Here is a 19,414-nt window from a genome sequence, read left to right as displayed (position 1 = left end):
TGTTTTAAAATCACCTATGTTAAAATAATCCGCCATCTTCAAATTCTGGATGGTTTTGTTCTTTGCATTTGTTTGTTAATAAACAATTAGAGCTGCAATTAAGATCTGATTGAATAATTAAGATAACCCCTTAAATTCTTGACCAATAACTTTTCAGTGCAGCATTCTTTGCCTTTAAACAATTCAGGCAAATGTACTTTTAAAAATGGAAGAGCCCTATCAAAGTGAGATAAAGTGCAGTGTGTAAAAATGCCCAAGCTATTATTTTTCTCATTCCTACAGGTCCTTCAAGTCTCCAAACCTGTTTCTTCATCTCTAAATGGGACCAATAATACTTACCTCAGAGGTTTTGTTTTTAGGACTAAAAAATTTAATATTTATAAAATACATATTAAACGCCTGGCACATAGCAAATATAAAATAAATGTTATTGGTGGCTTTAGTTAGTATCAGTATCATCAAGAAGACTCCCTTGAGCCCCCAGATTGGCTGGTAGACACCTTTTTCTGTGTTCCATGGTATCAGAAAAAACCACCTTACCCATAATTTATACTGAAACCACTTATTTATGTGTTGGTCTCCTCTTCTAAACTATAAACTCCTCAACAACACAGTGTGGGTCTTATGTATTTTTTCAGTCTCTAGCCCCTGACACTTTGCCTGATACATAGTAGGTGCATATTGGACTGTTTTCTAATTAGGACAAAAAATTCACTCAATACATAAATTCTGTAACTCAAAAAAGTGCTACTTGAAGTCACCTACAATATCCACTGAAGTTTCAGAGAAAAACTTGGTGCCCAATGTGCCACATGTTTTAGTGTATTAGTTTCTAAAAATGCTACAAATATGGAAATACTGGCTCTTTGGAATTGGGCTGATATGAAAAATATTTTTGCTTAGAATATTTCATGAAAAAAGCATACTGATGATTATCACCAATATACCTTATTAATGCACAAAACACACACCCTTTGAAAGGCCAACATCTTTCCTAAATATGGTATTTTATTTTCAAATTATTCTCGTGCAATTTGCTCAAAATGGTAAGCAGTTCTTACCTGGTATCTTTGTTCCCTGAAATCCTACACAATGTGGGTTGAATCAGAGGAGCTCATTTGCAGAGGGAGAGGAAAAAAATAACCTGGGCATCCGCATACAATTTGTGTGTCAAGACACACAGTGTTTAATTCATCACATTCCTCCCATGTTATTACAGCTAACTCTGTGGCCGTGTTACTCTCTGTGTGCCTTAGCTTACACAATGCACTGTCAAAATGTGGCATTATTATTTGCATTTTATAGATTTTGAAATTATGGTTCAGAAATGTTAGTATGATGATCGATGTTACTCAGCTGCAAATTATAGGCCCAGGTTTCTACCACTAGGTTTCTGATTGCAAAACCCACATATTCATCTATATCTTGCCAAAATATGATATGGGATAAAAACTGCCAGATTACCTATGCCCCACACATAATCCAACTAAAATATGAATCACTGAAGATTAGAAACTTTTTTTCTAAACCCTATCATTGCCTAAAATGAGTGAACATACTCAATGGAGATTTTTTTTTACTGGAAAATATTCATTTCCAGCTTCCCTAATCAAATCTGACTCCTCTAAGGGTACTGATTTTAGAAAGGGGAATTGGGTTCCACTCCTTCATGGATAATTTAAATCTTTCCTTTTAATAATCAGCCATGATCAGGGATCCAAGATAACTAGTCAATATTATCACTCAGTCTCTTTGAGCTAATCCTTTGAGAACTTGAATAATCTGACTTTCTCCAGTATTCATATTAATTGCCAAATCTCTGTGCTAAGGTACAGTAATACAGGATCAATATATACACCAAATGGTTAGAGTTAAGAACTCATGACAAAATCAGAGGAAAGTGTTTTTTTGTTTTAAACATTTAATCTAAAAATGTGAACACATTTCAAACTTGAACCTACAAGAGATATGCCATCCTATCTGATGTCTCAAGTCAGGAATAAATCTGAAAAGTTCCATTAGATACATCTGGTAGGTTGACAATGTGTAGATTCAACAGTCACTTGGTGTATGTCCAAATGTTGGTGTTTAATATCCACAGCTGGAGCTGTTTTGGGTTTGATAGATACCTAATTGCTTAACTTCATATACTAGAAATTTGTATACTTACATTGTAGTTTTGAGGGAGAAAGTCAAGTTTGGACACGTAAAGCATTTGTTTTTGCTGTCTACGCTAATTACATGGAGAACAGGTTTTACTTTGCTCTTGTGCTGATTCTTAGAATTAGAAGGATGGAGTCTTTGGATGTTACCAGCAGTCTCCTTCCATCTTCCCATTGTCCAGTCCTACATTTAAGTACACGGTGTCACTGCATTTCACCTAAACAGGGTGACTTCCTTTTTTGGGTGTGCAGTATTTTAAAACATCCCATTCATGTGCAGAAAAGCCAACAAAAAAAGTAACACCTGAACAAAAATGCCTGCCATCACGTATTCCTATACATAGTGATTTTCATGGACTATCAAAATTCTCTGTGGTTACCAAGGAGGAACATTTACCCACATTTATAAAGGAAAAAAGATGTATTCTTAAGCAGAACTTTGCAATCAGGTGACCTTCCTGCAGATGTTTCTAATTATTCTTGTAGAAGTGTAGGGATGAAATTGATCTCAGTTGTAGTATTTCTGACAAAACTCTTCATCTCTTCATTCCATTATTTACTTCTTGAAAATTAAAAAAAAAAAGAAAAAAAGAAAACATCCTGATATGAATCCTAGATACCTCCCAAGAACTGTCCTAATGCAACCCCCCTGATTATTTTCAAGCACAAGTAACACACTTGCTGGATTTCACACACCACGCCTGTGCTCAGCGGGTGGTTTACTGGAAATCTTGGTTTCAATGGACCTGAAAATGATGGCTTACAGAGGCGAGAGAAAATAAAGATTCGTAATAATGGAGGCCTATTTTAAAGACAATTTAGAAACACAGGGGCAAAATTATTTTCACAGGTGGTGGTGTCAAATATCTTTTAGCATAACAAACCCCCCAAACAGGAGAAAGAACAACTCACGATCTTAGTTTACTCTATCAGTTTTACAGCCTATCATCTTTGAGAAATGGGGGCCAGGATAGCAGTGAACGGAATTCCCCATTCAGGGCTCACTGTAAGAGGCTTGGCTCCCTTCCATTCTTCTTTTTTTTTTTTTTTTTTTTTTTTAACCTAAGCAAAAGCACACAGGATTCAGGAATGTTCTAAAATTCAAACAGGGAAGGAAAGGAAGCAAAACAGGCGCGACGGAGGCTGCGGTTGAGAGCTAACCAAGGTACCTTCAGTTCATTTCTCAAGCCGCCTCTCCCACATTGCCCAGGTGTGTCCCCCATGTCCCGGGTCCCTGGTTCAGCTGATGGCTGGGATGCGGTCTGAGGACAGAGCAACAGGAGTCACGCCCGCCTCGCGGCTCCCTCTCGGACTCGCTTTCCACCGCCGGGGAGGCGAGGACGGAGAACCATTCCCTCCCCGGCGACGGGAAGACATGCTCAGGAGTTCATTCACCGAAAGCGCGGAGCCGCGTTGGGTGCCTGCCATCGGGAGGTAGCGCCGCACTGGATGGGTCTGGGTTTGGGCTTCGCAGCTTCATCCCTCTCCTCCAAGCTAACCCCGGGAAGGGCTGCTTTAATCCACACTTCTTCACCGCCGGGGCCCGACTTCGGCGCGCGGACTCTCGACTCCAGTTTCGGGTCCTTGCTCGTACCCACCTGGCCGGGCCCTCGCCCGCAGAGAGCGCGGCCGGCCGCTGCCTGCAGCTCCCCCTGGGTGTCCGCATCCGACGGGTGCACCGGGCGCAGCCTGCCTCCAGAACCCGCTCCAACACCGAAACTTGAACTGCGAGCTGAGGCTTCCGAGCCCAGCCATCGGACAAGGACCCCGGAAACGCCCAGGAAAGACGTCTATCCCCGGGCGGGCGAGCTTCTGCAAGCCCCTTCACTTCCATGCCCCGCGCAGGCAAGGTGGGTCTCGGCGCGGCTTCTTCGCCCCGAACCCCGGAGACGCCTCCCGCGATCCTCCCGCCTCTCTGCCGGCCCGAGCCCCCTACCTCGAAAAGCTGAGGGATTTCCCTCCGGGCCAGGTACTCCTTGGCATCGTTGGTGTTCATGGCTGTGCCGCGCGTGCCTTGGAGCGCAGGCGGGGAGGCTCCGGGCGGCCGCGACTGGGCTGGAGGCTGGCGGGGTCTGCGTCGAGCACGGGTGCAGCCCTCGCTCTCACGCGCAGACTCTCACACGCTCGGCTCGGCGCGCCCAGGCCAGGGCGCCCTCCGCCTGTCCTCGGGGCTGTGGTCTCCGCGCTCCCGGCTTCCCCGCCTCAGTGCTGGTCCCCGCGTCCGAGCTGCGGGCTCGAAGCAGCGGCTTCCAGGACTCCCAGGCAGCGCGCCGCCAGAGGAGGGGCGGAGGGAGCGGAGGAGGGCGGACTGCGCGGCGAAGGCAAGGCGGCAGCCCTCCAGCCTCTCCCGCTCAGCGCCCCGCGTTCTGCGCCTCCCCGAGCCGGGTCTGCGGCGGCGGCCAGTCACGCCGTGCGGGCGGGCGCGGGGTGCGGGGGTGGGGACGGGCGCGCGCCGGGGCCTCGCAGGCGCATCCCTCCCGGCCGCCTCGCCGCCCCGGCGCTGCGCTTCCTTGCGCGCCGCTCCAGGGCCGCGACAACCTGGAGCGAGGTGGCCAAGGAATAGAGTCGGGGGTTCCAGGAACCCTCGACCCTTTCGCTTCTCTGAACCTTCTACACACGCACACGGTTACTTCTCCGTCCCCACGGGGTTCCCAGCAAGACACTTGTCACAGAATTTATCATTTATTCCTAAAAGTTACAGATTTTTCATAATAGGGAGCTGGGGGCAAGAAGAAAAGGAAACTTACGGTGTGGAATTCATTCCCTTAAGATAATTTTTAGATCTTCGTCATTTCTATCTTTTAGAAAAGTTTTGCTAGCTGGTTTCGAACTTTTTCCCTGTCAGTATCACAATTCCTTACAGATTTCAGTATATGCCTTCGAGTGGGCCTGAAATCTTCATTGAACAGAAGTATTAGGAAGTAGTCAACCAGTTAATTATCTCCACAGAGAGTCTCGGGAAGGTGGAGGAGAGAAGTGGGTGGTGGAGAGCTGGAGATGCCTTAAATTTGGAAGCGGGCTTAGGAGGTGGGGTGGATGCCATGCCAGTAAGATCTGACAGTGTGTAGTTAGTGGACCATGGGCTGTCAGAACACCCTTGGGCAAGTTTAGCCAAGTGTGGAAGATGGCCATTAGGGTAAAGAACCTTCCTGGTACAGGCTGTTATCAAGGTAACATCCTTCTCCTTGCTTCCAAGATGACTGACTCATTTCCCCCATTAAGATGTCTTTTCCTTGCCTCTTTGAAAGATGTTTCATGCCATCCTAGAATACGGCCCCTAACTGTGCAAGGCCTGACACTGTGGGAAGGTATGTGAGAGAAAAGGAGGCTCTGATAGGGACTGACATCTGGAGTCTGGCCAGGGAGAGAGGAAACTCTCCAACTGCTTCCAAAAACCAATGTCTGACTGTCCATTTCATGTTCATCTTTGTAGATCTTTTCTTGGTTTTATTTCTTGTCACACAAACAACTGCTACTCAAAGCTAAACTATAGCTGCAGTTTTGTTGAGTACTCAAGAATTAATTGAGTTTTGTAAAGTAAAATCAAGTTTTCCAAACACTTGTGAAACCATGTGTCACATGCTAGCCTTAAACGAGGCAGGTGTTGCAGTTCCACAGAAATTGGTTTCTGCCCTCAGGTATGCCACACCACTTACAGTCCTGGCTTGTGATGTTCTTTGCCTTATTTAAGAGCAGGTTACTGCAGTAGTGAAGCATTGTCTCTTCCCTATGCAACAATGCTTGAGAAGTATAAGGATCCATGGTATGAAGCCTTTGTGAGCAGGCACAGCTGATGTGAAGCACCTAGAACTGAAGAGGCCACTTTCTGTAGGAACTTTCAAGGTCACCCTTTCTAGAAAAAAATCTGGGAGGGCACAGCTCATATCCTCCCTCCTGGGGAGGAATGTATCCTAAATAGATAATGTGATTCTAAATGCACTTTAGTGTAGCTGGGCAAGAGTGGCAAGTTGCTTCTATAAAAAGAGGAGGTAAGGAAGGCTGCATTGCATTAAATATTCTAGATAGCCTGGAAAACAAAGTAAGTGGAGATGTGGCAAATTTTCAGGTAGCCTTATGCATTGTCAATCAGTGTTTTTCAGTGTGTTCCAGATATATGAAAGAGGCAGGATGTTCGTAAGTACTTTTACAAAGGTGTTGTGGCCTGGTCCGGAAGGGCTGTGTGTGGGAAGTATAATGCTTAAAAGGCAGGCTGATGGTTTGGAGGAAAGGACAGAGACAGTACAAGGAACAGCAAAGATATCCTGGCCATGGGAAAGCTGGCCCATCATTCCCTGATATGAAATTCTACAGGTGGGTGTATAAAGGGTTCACGGCCCTTTGCCCATTTTGTGCATTTGGGGATGCATTCCTGTAAACTCTAACAAGTCAAGATGATTAGTTCACATCCATTGTCACCAAAAAGTTCTGCTTCCATGTGGGGAGAGTGTGCTAGGTTCTGAAATAGAGCAGTGAATGAGATGGTCCATGATCCATGTTGTCAGGGAACTTGCATTTTCTAGAAGGATCATATAAGAAATGCAAGTAGACAGTAGGCAAGTTAAAGTGACTAAACAACATCAGATAGGGATAAATAAACAGCAGATAAGCAATTACCTCTGCCTGCCCTCTCCTGTCCCACCAAGACGTAAGCAAAAACATATCAGATAGTCATAAATGTAATGATGAATGTCAAACAGGCTCAAATGTTGATTTGAAGCTGGGGGCACAGTCCAGAGTGTTTGCTGAAAGCAGCAGAGGAAGTTTTAAAAATGGACTTTTCTTTTACCACCCTAAAACATTTCAGCATTTCTTTACCACCATAAATAATTATTTGTTTTTTATCTGTATTCCCCTCCAACATTTTTCCCAAATACATAGTGTTTCAGAAACATCATCATAATTATAATTACACACATTTCCGTGCTCTACATAGCCATTTTTTAAGATGGCTTGTATGAGTTTATTCAGAAGCTTTGACATAAGCAACTTAACCATTTTCTCCTATGGCTGCACATTTTGGTTGCTTCTGCTGTTATGCTACTAAACATAATAATGGTATTTTTACCATTTATATTACCATTACCAATAAACAATATAATTCTGGTCTAAAGAATTGTGTGCCTATATTTTCACATTTTTTATTATTTCTCAGAAAATTGTGCGAAAGTGGGATTATTGGATAAAATGGAAAATTCATTTTGTTCTAATTTGTCAGATTTCCAGAAAGTTCTAGTCCATTTGTAATGCCATGAGCAATATTTTGAGTGCTTGAGTATTCCAGTTTTACCACATCCTTACTACACATCACATTTTTCATTCTTAATTTAAAATTTCTTATTAAAAAATACATCATAACTTAATTTTTATCCACTTTGCTAAGTCCTACTTTCTCTCCTCTCCCTTCTAACTTGGGTCATTTTCTTCATAATTCCTTTTTCTTTCATTATTTATACTTTTGCTGCTACCTCACAATCATGCATTTGTTTATGATTCTATTATACTATTTGTCATTGTCTGTCTTATAGAATATTTGCAAAACTACATGTGTCTTCTGATGGACAGCGACTGCAGTGGGGTATGGGGGGGACTTCGTAATAAGGGTGAATGTAATGACCACATTGTTTTTCTTGTGAAACCTTCAGAAGAGTGTATATCAATGATATCTTAATAAAAAAAACTGCATGTGTCCTTTAACAGGCTATTAGCAGCTTTTGGAAGCAATTTATCTTTGTATCTGCCAGAGTGCCTAGTGCAGTGTCTTACATGTCATGAGGGTTAATATATAATGCACTTTACCACAGTTTAATTTAATTCACACAATAACTTGAAGTCTCATATCACACAAATAAAACTGATTGAAATGTATGCACAAAAATCAATTCCAGATGGATTTCACGTCTAACTATAAGCAGTAAGGTCATAAAGCTTTTAGAAGAAAGCATAGGAGAAGATGTTTGTGACCAGTAAGTAGACAAAGATTTCTTAGTCATTAAAGGTATTTGTAGTAAAAGCACAAATTATAAGTCAGACTATATTAAGTGATAACTTCTGTTCCTCAAAGGACACCATTGAGAACAAAAAGGCACTCTGTTAGTAGGAGGAACTATTTGCAATACTTTTATCCAATAAAGGACTTGAGTATATAAAGAACATTTATAAATCAATAAGAAAAACACAACCCAATGGAAAAGTGGACAAAAGACTTAGCAGACACTATTTGCAATATTTATATCCAATAAAGAACTTGAATGTATAAAGAGTATCTATAAATCAATAAGGAAAAGACAATCCAATAGAAAAGTGGACAAAAGACTTACCAGATGCTTCACAGAAAAGGATCTCCAAATTCAAATTCAAATGGCCAATAAATATGTGAAAGGTAGTAATTTAATTAGTCACTAGAAAAAAGCAAATTAAACAATGTGATACCACTATATACTCACCAGAATGATTACTTTGAAAAAGGACGGTACATACCAATGTTAATGAGGCTTTGGAATAACTAGAACTCACCTACACTTCTGGGGGAATGTAAACTTGCAAAACCACTTTGGAAAACTGTTTGGAAATCACTGTTAAAGCCGAGCATATACATTATTTTTTATTAAGGTATCATTGATATGCAATCTTATGTTTGTTTCAAATATACAACCACAGTGGTTCAACAGTTACCCGTATTATTAAATCCTCATCCCCTCTAGTGTAGTCACTATCTATCAACATAGTAAGTGACCATACATGTTTTCTGTATTCACCAAAAGATATGTATTAGCCCCAAACTGCAAACTATTCCAATATTCCCCCACAACATAGCACATAAATTGTGTTATATTCACAAAATGGAATATTCTAAACAGTGGGAACATTTTTCACATATGTTAGCTACACGACAATACAGACAGGTCTCACAAACATAATATCGAGTAAAAAGCAGGCACAAAACTGTATTATTTCATTTATATAAAGAACAAAAACAGGTAAAACCAATTTTTACTGTTAGCATAGGGGTTATCCATAGGGGAGCGACTAAGAGAGAACTCAAGGAGGATTTGGGGGATACTACTAATGTCCTATTCCTTGATTTGCTTGCAGGTTACATGGATATGCTCATCTTGTGAAAACTCATTCAGCTGTAGAACTAACACTCATGTTTCAATAAAAAGATACATGATAAGAAGGGAAAGATGGCGAAGTATGGGATTCAAATCCAAGACCATCTCATTCTTAAATTCCATGCCCTCCTAAACTGTTCCATGCTATTTTATTAATTAATAAGTAGATCAAAAGTGAACTTGCAACTTTTGATCAGTTCTTTGCTTGTGCCTTTATTACTACACTTGAGTCAGATTTGCTGAAAACACTATGTGTTTGTAAGTAATAATTTGGTTATAGCTTTGTCTCTCTCACGGTAAGGTTCTAAACTTCTCATGAACAGGGACTGTGTCCTAGAAATCATGATATTCCTGGTGCTTTGAACATTGCCCGGCCTAAAGTACATACACATGAATGCAAGAATGAACTGTCTCTATCTGGAGCTAGAGAATGCTTAGAATTCAGTCGAAGAAATTTAGAAAGATACCCTAGCAGGAAAAAGTAAACTTTCTAATATTTTTTAAAACAAACTTGGAGCCTTTTTAAGTATACCAAGATAACTTGAAAGTGTTAATGCCATTGATAGGGATTCCTGATTTACTATGTGGGGTTATCTTTAGGTGCTAAGAAAATCTAGCTCAAGCAATGTCTTTGTAATGTCTAGAAATATAAGGATTTATACATACATGATTAAGCTACACAAATTACAATGAAAATAGTCTTTTATAATAACTCATCCAGTTATTCCTTGAGTCCCTACTTTGTGTCCAGCATTGCTGGCACGCCGTGCTGCCAGGCACACAGGTGAATAAAACACATACATGGAACTTGTGCCTAAAAGGGGGAAATAATAAACAACGTAATCATAGGTAAGTGTTATTTGTTAGAAGGTGATAAGTGCTGTGGGAAAAGAACAAGTAGAGGAAAGAAAAGAGGGCCAGAGGCTGGTGACAATTTTAGAGTGGTGAGGGAAGGTATCATGGAGAAGGTGACATTCAGGCAATAATTTGAGAACATGAGGAAATTAACCCTGCCAATATCTGGAGGAGCAGTCAGTTTAGGTGTCTGCAGGAGGGAGGGTGCCTGACATGTTCTGGCAAAACAAAGCTGAACGGCTGAGCAGGATGATGGAGAAGGGCTGAGAGCAGTGCAGCCAAGTCACATTGGACTTCGTAAACCGTGGTAAGTTCTTGGACTTTCACTCTAAATGAAACAGGATATAGTGAAGTTTTGAGCCCAAACTAACATGATCTGACTTACATTTTAAAAGGAACATCTATCTACATGCTGTTTCAGGAAGAGATAAGAGAGCAAGGTAGGAGCGGGGGGAACAGTTGGGAGGCCATGTGATTCCTATGACAGATAAAGTCAGCAGCACGATGAGAACTGGTTAGATTCTAGATGTATTTTGAAGGTAGAACAAACAGAATTTCTTGACAGATTGGATGTGGTATATGAGGGAAAGAGAAATGTTTTTTTGGACTGAGAATAGCAGGAGATTATTAACTAACTGGCCAGAAGTAGCTTACTAACTTACAAAAGTAGATACACAGAAAGGAATTCTGACTTGCTCTGAAGGGGGTAAACATAGGGTGAATTTTTCCTACTACTTATTGAACCACAATTCTGTTTCCATCCCAACCTTTGGTTTAAAGCAACCATCTAAGACCCAAAGTTAACCTATGTGTTACACGAAAAGAAACTTCTGCAAGTAGAAGAGAGGGATTTCCACCTGTTACAGAAACATACTTGGAACTTAAGGTTTATAATTTCAATGTTCATTCATTTGTATAGATATTTTACCTGCCAATGGGAAATCTGTAATTTCATCAAATCTAGTCTCCATCAGTCAACTTAACTTGGCTATGATAAGTATAAATAAGAAAACAGCTTGAATTACAAGGAGCCTCTAAGTTTAAAAGCTATAGCTAAAATACAGAGAAGCATTTTTATGTTGACTTAAATAAATATTCTGACATGCTTTGAAATAAAAACTTTTTTGAGTCTCATATAGGCCCCAGAGAAAAACAAATATGACATTAATTTATTTTTTAAATTTTTTTGCAGAATGCAAATAACACATTTGTGTTTTTATTATTCTTTTTTATTATTATCAACAGATGGCAATTCTGTGAGCCTAGAGGCTTAAAATTCCTAAACACACATATGTGGCAGAACCAGTATGCCCTTTTGAATGTCTACATTACCTAATTTTGGGTTTTTACTATATGTCTCATGAACAATCTATTAGTAATACATACATTAATCAGCTTAGGATGAGTAAGATATGTTTCCATCCAAGGAATGAAATGTGTTATTTTTCAACAGTCACAAGATGTTCTTGTTGGTATGCTAGAAATTTTTTTGAATTACCACAATTTACCATCTGCTACTGTTTTTTTTAAAAAAATCTATTCTGTTTGGCCAGTTTTCTCTATTAACTGTTCCTCTGAATACAATTAATTAACAGTCACACTGCTTTTTAAATTAGATAGAGTCATAAACTGAAGATCGAGTGGAGATTCCATGAGAAGTGATTAATTTAAAGAGGTCCTTTTCCCAAATGAATCAACATTTTAGGTTGTGCAAAGGAAAACTAATACTAAAACATTTCTCCAATCATGTCAATCTCTTGTGCAAAAATTTTAGTGGCTACCATTGTATGCACTGTCCAATATGGTGTACTAGCCACAGATGTTTAAATTTAATACATTAATTATTTAATAAGTTCAATACAATAAAATTAAAACTTCAGTTTTTCAGTTGAACTAGCCACACTTTAAGTACTAAATAACCATATGTGGCTAGTGGCCACCATGTTGAATAGTGCTGATATAGAACGTTTCTATCATCACAGAAACTTCTATTGGGAAGTGCTGATGTAGAGAATAAATCACAAATTTTTTAACAGAATTTCAAGCCCTCTGTAATTTCATTCCAGTTTACCTTACTAGGTATATCTTCTGCTATACTGATCACATGCATTCCATACTTTTTAAAAATTTCTGAGCCCTTACTTATTTGATTCCTTTAGCTTATAATTTATTTCCTCTGTTTTCCACTTAGTGAAATATTCCCATATCTACAAGGATCCACTTAAATGTACCTTCTTTTAAAAGCCATCTGTGTTCAACCCTAATGGATTTAAGTAATTTCTTCCTTTGTGCTCTCTAGGATGTTCTTGTAACTCTATTGTACCTTGTACTTTATTTATGTGTGTTTGTTCCTATCATCTGCTCCAGCCCCCAAAATATGTCTTTATGGTTGTACCCCTATGCAGCTTATCAATGTCATATACATAATGAATACTCTGAAATGATCATTTGAGTGATTTATAAATAATGTCATTTCTTCAGGGAGCATTTGCATCCTCATTTTTTGATGTGCTATGTATTTGTAAATTTATTTGCTCCATTATTTTTTAGGATTATCATTTTCAAACCCCGTCTACATTGACTAGCCTAGATCAGGGAAAGAGAGGTTTAATTGCATCAAGTTATAGATGCAAGTTTATCTCTTCATAACTGTAATTTGCTGCTTGAGCATTTCACTTGCCTTTGCTTTTATTTCTCATACTTGTAGCTAGAAAGCAGGATACAATTTAAATCAATCAAACAAAGAGAGAGTATGTACTAGTCCTGATAATTGGTTCTAGGTGATAGGTATCTTTCTACTCAGCTGTCCCTGGTCACTGGTTTTGCACAATAACAATAATCAGGACAGAAAAAGGTTATTGTGACCTTGTTCATGCCTTTCTAAAAAACTGTTGGCTGTTGCTACACTTCCATGATTTAAAGCAAAACAAAGTCTTTCATCAGTTAATCTATTTTCAAATTATAAGCTCCAAATGGATTCCCAGAGGTCATCGTTCCTCTCATCTTCAGGGAATACAGCATGAAACCAGTGTGTATTTAAGGAAATGTTGAATTGTGTTTTTTCTGTCTTCCACAGCATTCTTATTTGCAATTTTCAGAAACAGGAAAACGTGATCTGTGAAGATTAATGCTAATGAAATGTTGGAAGTCTCATTGTTGGAACTGCCTTTGTGGAAGAAGAGGAAATTTTTGCATCTCTCTGTTATCCTGAGGATCCACTTTCAAAAGAAGGTGTTTCCTGACATGGCCCTGGTGGCTTCATGGGGACAGTCACCCTGACATCTTTGCACTTGATAGCTACCAGTCACTAAGAGCCAAAAGAAAAAGTGTCTTTATGCTCACCCCAAAGTCAACATTCATTAAATGATCTTTGAATTTATTACAAATACCTTTCAGCTCATCTATGTTGTGCCTATACTAACGACCTCTCAGCAGGGGACTTCTACATCTCCAGCTTTGGCCTCTCTCCTGTGCTCCAGTTCTGCTATTAAGACAGGCTGCTAGATATTAATTCTTTCATTTAGCTAACATTTACTAAGTGTGTACTATATGCCACATACCATGCTAGGTTTTTAGGAAACAAAGACACAGCCAGTGTGACAAAATGCTTCTGGTCTCTGCAGAGAAGAAGGTACTAAACCAAAGCTTACAGTGCAGCAAGGGACACTACAGTGGAGTTGAAAGAAGATACCCCATGAGTCCTAACTTCCAGCGTTGTCTCTGTCTTACCTAGCTATCTGATATCCAAAAGTTATTAACCAGTCTAAGCCTCAGTTTTCTCTTTTATAAAAATGGTAATATTTATCTTCAACTCATTGAGGGATTGAGCTGGTAAGTGCAGAGCAGAAACGATCTTAATTTTCTGCCTCCTAATTCCAGTTCATTGCCTACCAAATTTTTTATTCTGTCATTTAAGAGCCTGATTCTAATTATCTGCTATTTCCTCTCCTACACTGGGAACACAGATTAAGCTGATCTGCTGCCTAGATGCCTCCTTGCCTTTGCTCAGGTTCTTCTTTCTGTCTGGAAACCTCCCTAGTTCTGCATGCCTGAATTCTTCCTGCTGTAAGGCTCTTGGTGAAGTATCATCCCCATAAAGCTTTCCTTCATTTCTGCAGCATGAAATAATTGCTTCCCATAAAGTCCTGTAGCATTTTGTTCAAACCTTTTTTAGTGATGTTTTTATGAGTCAAAGTACATCAAATACTAGAATGAGCATGATAATTAATATCTCTGCATTGAAATATAACTGTGGCAACAGTTTGCTATTTGAGCTTGTGGAGGAAGGTGGAACAATCTTGCCTCTGAAATGAAAAGAAGCTGGTGGAGTGTGAGATGGGGTGCCCACCTTTCCCTGCAGCCAAGCCTCAGTTTGCCTTTGCTATTTCCCACTTCACCACTTTTACTTTCTCCTCGTTGTCTTCAGGAAGTTGCTTCTACATCTTAAAGTAAAACTGACACTGTGGCAGTGAACCAGACATTAAAACCAGCTGTTGCAAGTCCTTAAGAACAACTTTAAAGTAAGAATTTTTAAGCTTGGGTTGTTTCCCAGGTTCTGGGTAAATAAGGATTTATTGACCCATTTTCCATCGAACAATCTCTCAAAAGTGTTAAATGGTTGAAAAGATGTGAATCTCTAGATCTTCAGGCTGTTTTAGTCATTGAAGAAAGAATGGATTTCACTGGCAATCTCACTTGCGCCCTATGCCATCAGACTAGTCACTATAAACATGCGGAATCTTTGTAAGAAACATTTTCCATAGCAGCAATTTGATATCCATTATTCTAACGTTTGAGAGTACATAATGATTTAAACTGTTCATTAAGAAAGTAACTTCACTTTCTGTGTGCAATATTAGTAAAGCTCAAAAATCTCTGTTACATTCCTAGGCTCCCTATTGAGTGAACATGATTTGATGGTTAGCTGTCATCACTTCCATGGCGTCAAATGAGGCAAAGACCAGAAGGTGCTGGCCCCAAACCAGTGACCAGCCCTGTAGAGTTTTCATGTCCACTGATACTTCCAATCATACCTTATTTTGTAGGAAAGGCCATCATCTCCACTTTCCCATTTATATGAATATGTCTGAATTATGATGTATAATATGAATGTACACATAAATATGTCCAAATGTTTCAATGAACTTTGTGATGTGAGCAACTCTGCCTTTTGAATCCTGATTCACAGATATACTTTTACACTCCATGCAGTGAAGCAAATGAGCTCTTTCTGTTTGCTTCCTTATACTGTTTCTGTCTTGGTTGTTGCTAGAAATTTAAAAACACTCTTGATTTATAGCTGTATAGCATCTCTGTACATTAAATTTCAAAATCCTTGTTACTTTATCTGTTTGCCAGGCAGGCTGCAGATTGTATAGCCTAAATATTCCCTTTTTTCCCCTTAAGACTGCCACACACTTTGTTCTTTATAAGTTCTTTAGAATTTTTTATTTCTTAATAGCAAAAGATTCCTGTTTTGAACATCTCTGCTACATATTACTGACATTCTCAAGGATTTGACATACTATTTTTTTCGTATTTGTCTGTTCTCTTTATTTAACTAGAATTCAAAATTATTTTACTCTATACAGAAGGCCTATATTATTCAACTGACCCATGGATCATGGTCTGCTGATGGCCACTGCCCATTGCTGAGTGTCTATATGAGGCATCATTTGAAATATTGATCCATGATAATGTCAGGGACTGGTGATACAATTCTACAAATCTGCTTCCTATTTCAAGTATATCCACAGCCAGCAGCTGCATATTCACTTCCACCTCAGCCAACCTGGGCACCCTCCTGGAAGAGAGAAGGTGGATCTAATGGATGGATACAACTGATGCCACTGGGGGGAATGTTCATTCTTCTTTAGTGGCACTTACCATTTTCTCACTGGTGGTTACAAGAACAGATTTTAGCAATAATTTGTTTAGTGGTTAATATGAACTAAGAGCATTTCCTTCTTCATGGCTTCTGACTTCCCATGACTGGAAGTTTACATTGAAGGACAAGACAACGAATCTCATCTCTCTCCTATGGTACCTTCCTAAGTGGGAAAAAGAATTCAACCTGACAATTATATAACTTCTCTATTATTACAGCATGTCATGGTATCATCAAAAGGATTCGAAAGAGCCTGAGAAATGAGTTCTACATATGATTGTGAACCATGGTTATAAAGATTTTACCAATGTTTTCACTGAACTAGGCAGGCTAGTGCCTTAAATTGTTCTGGAACCCATAGTTCACAGCTGACTTATAATCATTTCCCTTCATGTGATTTGAACTGTGAGTCATCTGTTCTGCAGAAATTGTGGACACATTGGTGTATTTTTAACTTAGTATGAGCCACCCTTCTAGAACGAAACAATCAAAATGCAGGATGCAACTGACTGTGGGTAAATGGTGTGTAAGGTCTTGAGTGGAGATCTAAGCCCTGGATTTTGTGGAGGCTGACGAAGGACTCCAGGGATGAGGCTTTCAGCCACATTCCATAGGACTGCCTTCCTGACCCAAGGGAAGAAGAAACACAATTTCCCACAGTGAATCATTCCTTAGGGCTCCTGCAGTGCTTGGTTTCTGTGTCCACCTCTTTTCTGTATCCTGTCTTATTCTCCCTTGCAGGTCCCAAACGAAAAGCAGTGGTATCTAAATCAGAATCTGCATGCATATTTGTTGAATCCATCCATCCATCCACCCATCCACCCATCCACCCATTCCTTTATATAGCAAATATTTAATAAGCATCTATTATGTGCAAGAGCCTATACTAGGCATTGAGGATGCAGCAGAGAACAAGACAGACAGTTTCTGCCCTGACAGAGCTTAATTTACTGTGTTGAGGGTGGGGGAAATCAGACTGTACATGAAAAATTGCACAGATAATTCCAACTTTAATATTTTGAGAGTTCTGAAGGACTAGGGAATCCTAACCAAACTGCTAATTAGCTAGGAATATAGCACTTGCCAAATTACTTAACCTCTCCAAGTTACAGTTTTCTCATAAGAGGTTTGTATGAGTTACTATGTAAAGTCCCTTTTAGTCCTGAAATTTATGATTCTGTGCTCACTTAGTGAAAAAATATGTTTTGTGTAAAGAGCAGCTGATTAAAATTATTCATTATATAATAATACCAGTAACAATTATCAGAAGGAGTTCATTTAATACATTTTCAAACTCTTGGTGTCTATAATGGGGACCTCACTGCACAGAGAGAAATAAAGTAGAGAATCCACTAAACAAAACAAAATGAAAACATAGTTAAATAAAGAAATAAAATGAATGAAATATGTAAAATGGATGTAAATGTTTTGAGTCCCAAATATTTGACATCATTTTGGATGATTAACAGGCCAGAATGAAGTATTAACCAAAATCTTGTCTAGCTCCAGAGGTTATAAATAACAACAGGGGTTATAAAAGAGGTAACATCCCTTTGAGAATACTACAAAATTCTCCAATGCTGCACTTAAAAAAATCAAGCAGCCCTTGGCAGTTAAGGAAGGATGCATTTGCCTTTTTCTCTTGCCTGAGATGAAGCTCAGCCAGGGAGAAGGACTGGCCCCTGACTAAGCCAGTAGGTTCTAGATCATGAATCTACCAGCAGCAGACTTCAGGTTCCAGAGACTCAATGTTGAGCAGAAGCTAAATAAAGGATATTACCCAGGGACCAGAGGAAGCAAAGGACCTGGTGCCTGAGAACTCCAGCTTTTCCCTAGCACCTCCCCACTGAGGCTACATCCTACCCTCATCACATGGAGATAGTTTAGGGAGAGGAGCAGGGGAAGGCTGTCTGAGAGACAGTAAATGTTTCTCTAAGACACTGAGCACTACCCAAATGGGTATTTAAATGATTGTGTGACACTAAGGTTTAAAACACATTGAATAAAAAAAAAAAAACCCAAAAAGCAAAAAACAAAACTCAATATTGGACTAAGAGTTAATTGTTCCTCCTTACCAGTGCATGAGGGGCCCAAGGGAAATCTAGAATACTATAACCAGAATAAAGGAATTACATTTATTTTGCACATTTGAGTTTTCACATCTGGATTCCTGACCTTTCTATGTCTTTACTGAGTTAAATAAGTAATTTAGACACAAAAAGTTTGAAAAATTAATTTAAAAAAAAAGTAATACATTGCAGCAGTAATGTACTACAGAAGACCAGCTATGACAAAACCTATTTTGACATGAAATAGAGCAACTTCATTCCTCAGCTTTGTCATTGCTTCCATGTGTGGTCTTGGGCACAATGCTTAATCTCTTTGCCTCAGTTTCTCCATCTTAACAAAATTTAAATAATAGTTATCTTGTTGGATTACTACAAGATTTAGGAGTAACGCTGATAGAGTTCAAGTACAGTCTCTGGCACAGAAATAATGCTAAACATTGACCAATACCATTAGTATGATTAGTATACGGTGTGGCCTTCTCACTTTGTTAAAACAGGCAAGTCAGAATCACTGGCCCCTGCTCACTCTCTGCTTTAGATCATTAAAGCTTATTAATTTGTTTACTGGCCACAGCCAATTTTCCTACTCCATATTATAGACAGTCTGTGCTTACCAAAACCACCCTGGGGGTTAAATTCTGTTTGTTGTTGACTCCTTCACAGAGTCTTCTAAGTTAAAATACACCTCTTCAGTGAATCATAGGGAAAGAAATGAGAATAAAATGTGAAATTTAATTTTAGAAATCAATGAAATCCTTGACACTTGTTTTTTAGACATTGGAACTGCAGAGCTGAAAAATCTTTATTTGATCCTCAGTTTGGCTTCCAGTTCTTCCTTTTCCAGTGAGTAGGAACCAGTTTGTCCTGAAACATCAAAAAATTATTTTAATTCCCTTTCAAGAGCTAAATAGGCACACCTGTCTAGATGGAAAAGATATGGAGAAAAATTATTTATGAAAATAATCAGAGATCACAAGAAAGTATTTCTAAAACAGTGTATCTAGTTTAGTAGTCCCATAAATACAAATAGTAGTAAAACATACCAAGATTTTCTGTCTCTAGCAATGTATTTTTCTTATTTATCCTTGACATTTCTCCATACCAAAAATATGTTTAATAATCTACATTGAAGAAAACCACCAACAAAACATCTCTCAAGCATCTTAATTCAAAATGACATAAAGTATGAAAAATGACTATAACCACTGAGATGAAAATAGAAAAATTACAGATCATGCAGACATTTGTATTATCTAGGCATCTTTTATTGATTAAAGCAAACACTTTTTCTTTTTAGTGTGTTTCTTAGTTATCATCTCTATGACTAAT

At 39.1% G+C, this 19,414-nt stretch overlaps 1 protein-coding gene across 2 annotated transcripts in view; it reads right to left on the bottom strand.

The window, feature by feature from the left end:
* AK5 (adenylate kinase 5) overlaps positions 1-4,532 on the bottom strand; it is a 234,247-nt gene extending 229,715 nt beyond the window's left edge. The window contains exon 1 of one of the 2 annotated variants that reach the window (XM_073234163.1): positions 4,099-4,532. In XM_073234163.1, the coding sequence (XP_073090264.1) occupies positions 4,099-4,158 (60 nt within the window). In that variant the 5' untranslated portion in view covers positions 4,159-4,532. The remainder of the gene's footprint in view (positions 1-4,098) is intronic. The other variant, XM_017679701.3, reaches the window with a different exon arrangement.
* Positions 4,533-19,414: the final 14,882 nt, after the last annotated feature.

This window comes from Manis javanica, chromosome 4 (assembly GCF_040802235.1).
Source record: "Manis javanica isolate MJ-LG chromosome 4, MJ_LKY, whole genome shotgun sequence".
NCBI classification, from domain to species: Eukaryota; Metazoa; Chordata; class Mammalia; order Pholidota; family Manidae; genus Manis; species Manis javanica.
Note: the sequence above shows the minus strand (reverse complement) of the source record. Positions and strands in the feature narration are given on the sequence as shown.